Source organism: Pristiophorus japonicus, unplaced genomic scaffold, assembly GCF_044704955.1.
Source record: "Pristiophorus japonicus isolate sPriJap1 unplaced genomic scaffold, sPriJap1.hap1 HAP1_SCAFFOLD_275, whole genome shotgun sequence".
NCBI lineage: Eukaryota > Metazoa > Chordata > Chondrichthyes > Pristiophoridae > Pristiophorus > Pristiophorus japonicus.
This window is the reverse complement of record NW_027252505.1, coordinates 668,363-679,574: the sequence shown is the minus strand read 5'-3', so window position 1 is coordinate 679,574 and position 11,212 is coordinate 668,363. Positions and strand designations below refer to the sequence as shown.

The following is an 11,212-nucleotide window of genomic DNA, read 5'->3' as shown; positions in this document are numbered from 1 at the left end:
AGGATACCCACTATATCTCCTGTAGGATATCCTCGATATTTCCTGCAGGGTACCCACTATATCTCCTGTAGGATATCCTCGATATTTCCTGCAGGATACCCACTATATCTCCTGTAGGATATCCTCGATATTTCCTGCAGGATACCCACTATATCTCCTGTAGGATATCCATTACCTCTCAGAACTCTGAAATGATTCTAAACACTAGAATACTTTCCACAGACTGAACTACTGACCACACCACTTCATACTTTACAGGACCAGAAGGAAAGGCAGAATTTTCCACAGCAGTTAAACATTAGCAGGACTGACACTGGAACAGTCCATTGCTTACCCAGTGCCAGGTTGAGTGGCATTTATGTAAAGCGTGGTCGACAGGATCTGCCATGGGACCTGGTGTTGGACCTCCTTACTGTGCTGGGGTACGGGGATTGGTGCAGGCCACCAGCTGGGCCGAGCTGCTTCCCTTAGCCACTCGACCACTTCTTGGGTGAACAAACCGCTATCTGCCGCTGCCCTCGACTGCCGCTACAAATCACCTGGCCTCACTTCTGGGAAGGGGAAGGGTCAATGACATCAACCAGCCGATGGGAAATGACCCTGCAGCCAGCTTTGTGCTGGGTACCAGAGCTGTATATGCTGTGCCGAGCGCGAGTGAGGACATACATAAGTGAGGCAGGGAGGGGTCCTGAGGAACACCATCCGATTGTCTAGACAAGGGATGTCGCCATCTTAGTGCAGGCGGGAGACCAGCTGCTTTAGGCGGTGTGTTAGGGAACACCATCCTTTCCAGAGGATCCTGACAGATCGCCACTCCCCTCCCAGGGAGCCCTGTGTAGACAGTGTGTGAGTGAGTGTGATAATATTCACCATGAGGGAGAGTGGCTCGGACACAATGGGCCTGAAATTCCGGCCTTCCTGGGTCCAGATGGAATGTGCATGGACCCGCCAACGCCTTTAAAAAGCCAGTTTTTGGGGTGTGCTGTGCATCACTGAAAACTGGCTTTTCCAATCTGTCAAAGATTTCTCCATATGGATTCTCCATATCCCGGGGAGAAGAACATTTGTGTGGGTGAGATTGGGGCATTTGCCCAAATCATGTCCAGTGAATGTCCTTCAAACTCTTACACCAGGTAAAAGCAGGTCGAGAGATTACTTTTACCAGCATAAGAGTTTTAAAACATATGAAAAATAAATTTAAATACATATTTTTACAGTAAAAACCCTATCCACTGAGCTACATTTATTTTAAACCCTATTAAAACATGTTAAAAATATACCAAAATATATTTTTTCCCAAAACATTTAATTAACTTTAATTTCAATTAATTTTAAATATGTGAGGTGTTTTTTTAATTTATTATGTTGTTTTATTTTTTAGGGGGTTATTCTCATTGATAATAATGGGACACATAAAAGCGAGGTTCCCATTATTATCAATGAGAATACTGCAGAGTGATTGGTGGCCCAGGCCCATGTGACTCCAGCTTTACTGTATGTATGGGGAAGTCGCTTTCCCGGACGCTACACATGAAATGAAGGCCTCAGACGGGAATCGAAGGCGTCTCCGGGACCACCAGGTGTTTTTGTAAAATGTTCCAGTCGGAGGCGTTTGTCGGAAGGTGTCTCCAACCGGAATTCCCCCCGCGACCCCCCCATTATCAGGCAGCATTGAGTTCTGAGGCTGGAAAGTCTCCACTGCTTCTTATCGTTTAATGAATTTTACAATTACAAGAAAGGGATATTTCACCACATTCCTAAACTGCTCCCGGAACTTAGTCTGTGTCACGGCATAAATACCAGTGTTTGTGCAACAACTCAGCTGCTGCAGCATGAATCCTATTTCATCAACAAACAGAGGTATATCGACATGACGTGTAATCCAACCAATCCGGTTTGCCACAAGAACCAGCATATACACTGTCCATAACAGTATGAAATTCCCCGAGATAACAAACAGTGAAATGATGGATTTCATGCGACTCTCCATCTCGGGGTCTCTGGGACTCTCCCCACTGCTGTGACCACGGAGTCTCCTGCGGGCTCTACTGGCCTCTAAAATGTGTCTGACGGTGAGAGCATTGAGCAGCAGGATCAGAACAAATGGGACACACGGGGTTAGAATATAATGAAGGAGCTCGAATGCTGCCCAGCCCAGTGATGTATAATTAGTGATTTTGATATCACAAAACCAGGGTTTGTTGCTAAGCACATACCGACTTGTGAACATAAAATACCAGGGTATGTTCTTTAAACAGCTCAGCACAGTCACTGTTCCCAGAACCACAGCCGCCATTCTCTCGGTGCAATATTTAGTTTTCAGCTTTTGGCAACAAATGGCCACAAATCGATCAAAAGTGAAAGTGACGGTGAACCAGACAGAACAGTCTGTGGCTGCATAAAGCAGGACGGCGTGGATATTACACAGGGGGATGGACCGGATGAAAAGAAACTGTTCCATATAACGAATCGGAATGTGCCTCAGTATCAGATCCAGGATCACGACCAGTAGATCCGCTGTTGCCATGGTCACCAGGTAGCGAGTGACACATTTGGAGAGTCCGCACTTTCCCCGGGACAGGATCACTATCGTCACTAGGTTCACTGTGAGGAAAGCAAATAACCAGGTCAATTAAACATCAGGCTGGGAGCAAGAGCAGAAGATTGATGGAATTCGGTCTGCAATCTGCAAATCATTAGCGACATGAAATGATATAATCTAATTCTAGTACCTGAGGAACTGAATACAGGGTATATTGCAATAACAATAAGGAATCAATAAATGAAATGGGGATCGAGACAGCATGAAATTAACAGATGTTTGATCAATGAGAGATTAAATGATAGATCTAACTTTAGCCCAGCAGGCAACAACACCGCCCAAGGTAACAGGGACACAAGGGTCAAGAACCTCTGAGGAAGCCTCCGTGTGGCGGGATCAGTCAGCACCGAGAGCGGTGCGATTCACTTCTGTACCACTGTGTTGGCGGAGGGGGAGGGCGGGGGGGACCTGATTGAATTCTTGCTCCTGCTGAGGATATGGATTCTAATTAGAACTGAAAATGAGTGCAACAGAAATTAACATCTACTGCAATTTTGGCATGCAATAATTACAGGTACTTCTACTTATAATGTATGAAGCTAATATGACGATGTTAAGGTATTAAATACAAGAGTACAATCGTTAGAAAGATAACTGGGCTGCAGGAAGTGTTTTGACCAATGAGCTTTCCATCTTTTTGTTGAAATTGTCACTCATTGAAAGTAAGAATTTCCGAATAACATAGCAAAGAATGGACTCTGAATAAAATAAATAGTTATCATTGACCAGGGAATGTCCAACTAAATGCGTTTTTTAGCATCGAAATTGGACGAATAATTCATAGAAACATAGAAAATAGGTGCAGGAGTAGGTCATTCAGCCCTTCGAGCCTGCCCAACATTCAATAAGATCATGGCTGATCATTCCCTCAGTACCCCGTTCCTGCTTTCTCTCCATACCCCTTGATCCCTTTAGCCGTAAGGGCCATATCTAACTCCCTCTTGAATATATCCAATGAACTGACATCAACAACTCTCTGTGGCAGGGAATTCCACAGGTTAACAACTCACTGAGTGAATAAGTTTCTCCTCATCTCAGTCCTAAATGGCCTGCCCCTTATCCTAAGACTGTGTCCCCTGGTTCTGGACTTCCCCAACATCGGGAACATTCATCCCGCATCTAGCCTATCCAGTCCAGTCAGAATCTTGTATGTTTCTATGAGATCCCCTCTCATCCTTCCAAACTCCAGTGTATAAAGGCCCAGTTCATCCAGTCTCTCCTCAGAGGTCAGTCCAGCCATCCCGGGAATCAGTCTGGTGAACCTTCGCTGCACTCCCTCAATAGCAACAACATCCTTCCTCAGATTAGGAAATCAAAACTGAACACAATATTCCAGGTGGAGCCTCACCAAGGCCCTGTACAACTGAGGCAAGACTTCCCTGCTCCTATACTCAAATCCCCTCGCTATGAAGGCCAACATACCATTTGCCTTCTTCAATGCCTGCTGCACCTGCATGCCAACTTTCAATGACTGATGAACCATCACACCCAGGTCTCGTTGCACCTCCCTTTTCCTAATCTGCCGCCATTCATATAATATTCTGCCTGCGTGTTTTTGCCCCCAAAGTGGATAACCTCACATTTATCCACATTATACTACATCTGCCATGTATTTGCCCACTCGCCTAACATAGAAACATAGAAACATAGAAAATAGGTACAGGAGTAGGCCATTCGGCCCTTTGAGCCTGCACCACCATTCAATAAGATCATGGCTGATCATTCCTTCAGCACCCCGTTCCTGCTTTTCTCCATACCCCTTGATCCCCTGAGCCGCAAGGGCCATATCTAACTCCCTCTTGAATATATCCAATGAATTGGCATCAACTACTCTCTGCAGCAGGGAATTCCACAGGTTAACAACTCTCTGAGTGAAGAAGTTCCTCCTCATCTCAGTCCTAATGGCTTACCCCTTATCCTAAGACTATGTCCCCTGGTTCTGGACTTCCCCAACATCAGGAACATTCTTCCTGCATCTAACCTGTCCAGTCCCATCAAAATGTTATATGTTTCTATGAGATCCCCTCTCAGCCTTCTAAACTCCAGTGAATACAGGCCCAGTCGATCCAGTCTCTCCTCATATGTCAGTCCTGCCATCCCGGGAATCAGTCTGGTGAAACTCCGCCGCACTCCCTCTCTCGCAAGAACGTCCTTTCTCAGGTTAGGAGACCAAAACTGAACACAATATTCCAGATGGGGCCTCACCAACACCCTGTACAACTACAGCAAGACTTCCCTGCCCTGATACTCAAATCCCCTTGCTATAAAGGCCAACATACCATTTGCCTTCTTCACCAACAGCTGTACCTGCAAGCCAATCTTCAATGACTGATGAACCATGACACCCAGGTCTCGTTGCACCTCCCCTTTTCCTAATCTGCCGCCATTCAGATAATATTCTGCCTTTGTGTTTTTGCCCCCAAAGTGGATAACCTCACATTTATCCACATTGTACTGCATCTGCCATGTATTTGCCCACTCGCCTAACCTGTCCAAATCACCCTGCAGCCTCTTAGCATCCTCCTCACAGCTCACACCGCCACCCAGTTTAGTGTCATCTGCAAACTTGGAGACATTACACTCAATTCCATCATCCAAATCATTAATATATATTGTAAAGAGCTGGGGTCCCAGCACTTAGTCCTGCGGCACTCCACCAGTCACTGCCTGCCATTCTGAAAAGGACCCGTTAATCCCGACTCTCTGCTTCCTGTCTGCCAACCAGTTCTCTATCCACGTCAGTATATTACCCCCAATACCATGTGCTTTGATTTTGCACACCAATCTCTTGTGTGGGACCTTGTCAAAAGCCTTTTGAAAGTCCAAATACACCACATTCACTGGTTCTCCCCTGACAACTCGACTAGTTACATCCTCAAAAAATTCCAGAAGATTTGTCAAGCATGATTTGCCCTTTGTAAATCCATGCTGACTTGGACTAATCCTATCACTGCTTTCCAAATGTGCTGCTATTTCATCCTTAATGATTGATTCCAACATTTTCCCCACTACTGATGTCAGGCTAACTGGTCCATAATTACCCGTTTTCTCTCTCCCTCCTTTTTCAAAAAGTGGTGTTACATTAGCAACACTGCAGTCCATAGGAACTGATCCAGAGTTGATAGACTGTTGTAAAATGATCACCAATGCATCCACTATTTCGAGGGCCACTTCCTTAAGTTCTCTGGGATGCAGACTATCAGGCCCTGGGGATTTATCGGCCTTCAACCCCGTCAATTTCCCGAACACAATTTCTCGCCTAATAAGGATATCCTTCAGTTCCTTCTTCTCACTAGACCCTCGGTCCCTGAGTACATCCAGAAGGTTATCTGTGTCTTCCTTTGTGAAGACAGAACCAAAGTACGTGTTCAATTGGTCTGCCATTTCTTTGTTCCCCATTATAAATTCACCCGAATCCGACTGCAAGGGACCTACGTTTGTCTTCACTAATCTTTTTCTCTTTACATTTCTACAGAAGCTTTTGCAGTCAGTTTTTATGTTTCTGGCAAGCTTCCTCTCATACTCTATTTTTCCCCTCTTAATGAAACCCTTTGTCCTCCTCTGCTGAATTCTAAAATTCTCCCAGACCTATGGTTTGCTGCTTTTTCTAACTAACTTAGAAACATAGAAACATAGAAAATAGGTGCAGGAGTAGGCCATTCGGCCCTTCCAGCCTGCACCGCCATTCAATGAGTTCATGGCTGAACATGCAACTTCAGTACCCCATTCCTACTTTCTCGCCATACCCCTTGATCCCCCGAGTAGTTAGGACTACATCTAACTCCTTTTTGAATATATTTAGTGAATTGGCCTCAACTACTTTCTGTGGTAGAGAATTCCACAGGTTCACCACTCTCTGGGTGAAGATATTCCTCCTCATCTCGGTCCTAAATGGCTTACCCCTTATCCTTAGACTGTGTCCCCTGGTTCTGGACTTCCCCAACATTGGGAACATTCTTCCTGCATCTAACCTGTCTAACCCCGTCAGAATTTTAAACATTTCTATGAGGTCCCCTCTCATTCTTCTGAACTCCAGTGAATACAAGCCCAGTTGATCCAGTCTTTCTTGATAGGTCAGTCCTGCCATCCCGGGAATCAGTCTGGTGAACCTTCGCTGCACTTCCTCAAAAGCAAGAATGTCCTTCCTCAGGTTAGGAGACCAAAACTGTACACAATACTCCAGGTGTGGCCTCACCAAGGCCCTGTACAACTGTAGCAACACCTCCCTGCCCCTGTACTCAAATCTCCTCGCTATGAAGGCCAACATGTCATTTGCTTTCTTAACCGCCTGCTGCACCTGCATGCCAACCTTCAATGACTGATGTACCATGACACCCAGGTCTCGTTGCACCTCCCCTTTTCCTAACCTGTCACCATTCAGATAAGAGTCTGTCTCTCTGTTTTTACCACCAAAGTGGATAATCTCACATTTATCCACATTATACTTCATCTGCCATGCATTTGCCCACTCACCTAAACTATCCAAGTCGCTCTGTAGCCTCATAGCATCCTCCTCGCAGCTCACACTGCCACCCAACTTGGTGTCATCCGCAAATTTGGAGATACTACATTTAATCCCCTCGTCTAAATCATTAATGTACAATGTAAACAGCTGGGGCCCCAGCACAGAACCTTGCGGTAACCCACTAGTCACTGCCTGCCATTCTGAAAAGTCCCCATTTACTCCTACTCTTTGCTTCCTGTCTGACAACCAGTTCTCAATCCATGTCAGCACACTACACCCAATCCCATGTGTTTTAACTTTGCACATTAATCTCTTGTGTGGGACCTTGTCGAAAGCCTTCTGAAAGTCCAAATATACCACATCAACTGGTTCTCCCTTGTCCACTCTACTGGAAACATCATCAAAAAATTCCAGAAGATTTGTCAAGCATGATTCCCCTTTCACAAATCTATGCTGACTTGGACCTATCATGTCACCTCTTTCCAAATGCGCTGCTCTGACATCCTTAATAATTGATTCCATCATTTTACCCACTACCGATGTCAGGCTGACCGGTCTATAATTTCCTGTTTTCTCTCTCCCTCCTTTTTTAAAAAGTGGGGTTACATTGGCTACCCTCCACTCGATAGGAACTGATCCAGAGTCAATGCAATGTTGGAAAATGACTGTCAATGCATCCGCTATTTCCAAGGCCACCTCCTTAAGTACTCTGGCATGCAGTCCATCAGGCCCTGGGGATTTATCGGCCTTCAATCCCATCAATTTCCCCAACACAATTTCCCGACTAATAAGGATTTCCCTCAGTTCCTCCTGTTTACTCGACCCTCTGACCCCTTTTATATCCGGAAGGTTGTTTGTGTCCTCCTTCGTGAATACCGAACCAAAGTACTTGTTCAATTGGTCTGCCATTTCTTTGTTCCCCGTTATGACTTACCCTGATTCTGACTGCAGGGGACCTACATTTGTCTTTACTAACCTTTTTCTCTTTACATATCTATAGAAACTTTTGCAATCTGTCTTAATGTTCCCTGCAAGCTTCTTCTCGTACTCCATTTTCCCTGCCCTAATCAAACCCTTTGTCCTCCTCTGCTGAGTTCTAAATTTCTCCCAGTCCCCGGGATCGATGCTATTTATGGCCAATTTGTATGCCACTTCCTTGGCTTTAATATTATCCCTGATTTCCCTTGATAGCCACGGTTGAGCCACCTTCCCTTTTTTATTTTTACGCCAGACAGGAATGTACAATTGTTGTAGTTTATCCATGCAGTCTCTAAATGTCTGCCATTGCCCATCCACAGTCAACCCCTTAAGTATCATTCGCCAATCAATCCTAGCCAATTCACGCCTCTCATACCTTCAAAGTTACCCTTCTTTAAGTTCTGGACCATGGTCTCTGAATTAACTGTTTCATTCTCCATCTAAGGCAGAATTCCACCATATTATGGTCACTCTTCCCCAAGGGGCCTAGCACAACGAGATTGCTAATTAATCCTCTCTCATTACACAACACCCAGTCTAAGATGGCCGCCCCCCGAGTTGGTTGCTCGACATATTGGTCTGGAAGACCATCCCTTATGCACTCCAGGAAATCCTCCTCCACCGTATTGCTTCCAGTTTGGTTAGCCCAATCTATGTGCATATTAAAGTCACCATTGTAACTGCTGCACCTTTATTGCATGCACCCCTAATTTCCTGTTTGATGCCCTCCCCAACATCACTACTACTGTTTGGAGGTCTGTACACAACTCCCACTGATGTTTTTCGCCCTTTGGTGCTCTGCAGCTCTACCCATATAGATTCCACATCATCCAAGCTAATGTCCTTCGTAACTATTGCATTAATTTCCTCCTTAACCAGCAATGCTACCCCACCTCCTTTTCCTTTTATTCTATCCTTCCTGAATGTTGAATTCCCAGCACTGATCATCCTGGAGCCACGTCTCTGTAATCCCAATCACATCTTATTTGTTAATATCTATTTGCACAGTTAATTCTTCCACCTTATTACGGATACTCCTTGCATTACGACACAAAGCCTTCAGGCTTGTTTTTTTTAACACCCTTTGTCCTTTTAGAATTTTGCTGTACAGTGGCCCTTTTTGTTCTTTGCCTTGGGTTTCTCTGCCCTCCACTTTTCCTCATCTCCTTTCTGTCTTTTGCTTTTGTCTCCTTTTTGTTTCCCTCTGTCTCCCTGCATTGGTTCTCATCCCCCTGCCATATTAGTTTAACTCCTCCCCAACAGCACTAGCAAACACTCCCCCTAGGACATTGGTTCCGGTCCTGCCCAGGTGCAGACCATCCGGTTTGTACTGGTCCCACCTCCCCCAGAACTGGTTCCAATGCCCCAGGAATTTGAATCCCTCCCTGCTGCACCACTGCTCAAGCCACGTATTCATCTGCGCTATCCTGCGATTCCTACTCTGACTTGTATGCCTCTTCTTTGGAATTAATACTATCCTTAATTTCCTTTGTGATGCACGGTTCAGCCACCTTCCCCATTTTATTTTTACTCCAGACAATTGCTGAAGTTCTTCCATATGATTTTTAAAGGTATGCCATTGCCTAGCCACCATCAACCCTTTAAGTATCATTTGCCAGTCCAATCTCACCAATTCACACCTCATACCAATTAAGTTACCTTTCCTTAAGTTCAGGACCCTAGTTTCTGAATTAACTTTTCACTCTCCATCTTAATAAGGAATTCTACCATATTATGGTCACTCTTCCCCAAGGGGAAGACTGCTAAGAAAACAACAAGATTGCTAATTAGTCCCTTCTGATTAGACATCACCCAGTCTAGGATGGCCATTTCTCTGGTTTGTTCCTCGACATATTGATCTAGAAAACCGTCCCTCATACACTCCAGGAAATCCTCCTCCACCGCATTGTTACCAGTTAGGTTAGCCCAATCAATATGTAGATTAAAGTCGCCCATGATAACTGCTGTACCTTTATTGCACACATCCCTTATTTCTTGTTTGATGCTGTCCCCAACCTCATGACTACTATTTGGTGGCCTGTACACAACTCCCACTCGCGTTTTCTGCCTTTTCGTATTCCGTAGCTCCACTCATACCGATACCACATCATACAAGCTACTGTCCTTCCTTACTATTGCATTAATTTCCTCTTTAACCAGCAACGCCATCCCGCTTCCTTTCCTTTCTGTCTATCCTTCCTAAATGCTGAATACCCTTGTATGTTGAGTTCCCAGCCTTGGTCACCCTGGAGCCATGTCACTGTGATGCCAATCACATCGTTTCCGTTAACTGCTATCTGCGTAGTTAATTCATCCACCTTATTCCGAATACTCCTCGCATCGAGGCACAGAGCCTTCCGATTTGTCTTTTTAACACACTTTGACCCTTTAGAATTTTGCTGTAAAGTGGCACTTTTTGTTTTTTGCCTTGGGTTTCTCTGCCCTCCGCTTTTACTATTCTCCTTTCTATCTTTTGCTTCTGTCTCCATTTTATTTCCCTTGGTCTCCCTGCATAGGTTCCCATCCCCCTGCCATATTAGTTCAACTACTCCCCAACAGCACGAGCAAACACTCCCCCTAGGACATTGGTTCCGGTCCTGCCTAGGTGCAAACAGCCCGGTTTGTACTGGTCCCACCTCCCCCAGAACCGGTTCCAATACCCCAGGAATTTGAATCCCTCCCTTCTGCACCACTGCTTAAGTCACATATTCATCTGAGCTATCCTGTGATTCCGACTCTGACTAGCATGTGGCACTGGGAGCAATCCTGAGATTACTACCTTTAACGTCCTGCTTTTTAATTTAGCTCCTAGTTCCCTAAATTCATTTTGTTGGACCTCATCCTGTTTTTTAACCTATATCGTTGGTACCTATATGTACCACGACAACTGACTATTCACCCTCCCTTTTCAGAATGTCCTGCACCCGCTCTGAGACATCCTTGACCCTTGCACCAGGGAGGCAACATACCATCTTGGAGTCTCGGTTGCGGCCGCAGAAACGCCTATCTATTCCCCTTACAATTGAATCCCCTATCACTATAGCTCTCCCACTCTTCTTCCTGCCCTCCTGTGCAGCAGAGCCAGCCACGGTGCCATGAACTTGGCTGCTGCTGCCCTCCCCTGATGAGTCATTCCCCTCAACAGTACCCAAAGCGGTGTATCTGTT

The 11,212-nt window shown here is 45.3% G+C and overlaps 1 protein-coding gene across 1 annotated transcript in view; it reads right to left on the bottom strand.

Annotated features, from left to right (window-relative positions):
* Positions 1-1,705: 1,705 nt before the first annotated feature.
* The window catches only part of LOC139247613 (probable G-protein coupled receptor 139), a 32,268-nt gene continuing 22,761 nt past the window's right edge, over positions 1,706-11,212 (bottom strand). Inside the window, exon 3 of the mRNA XM_070871685.1 lies at positions 1,706-2,604. Coding sequence (XP_070727786.1) covers positions 1,706-2,604 — 899 coding nt within the window. The remainder of the gene's footprint in view (positions 2,605-11,212) is intronic.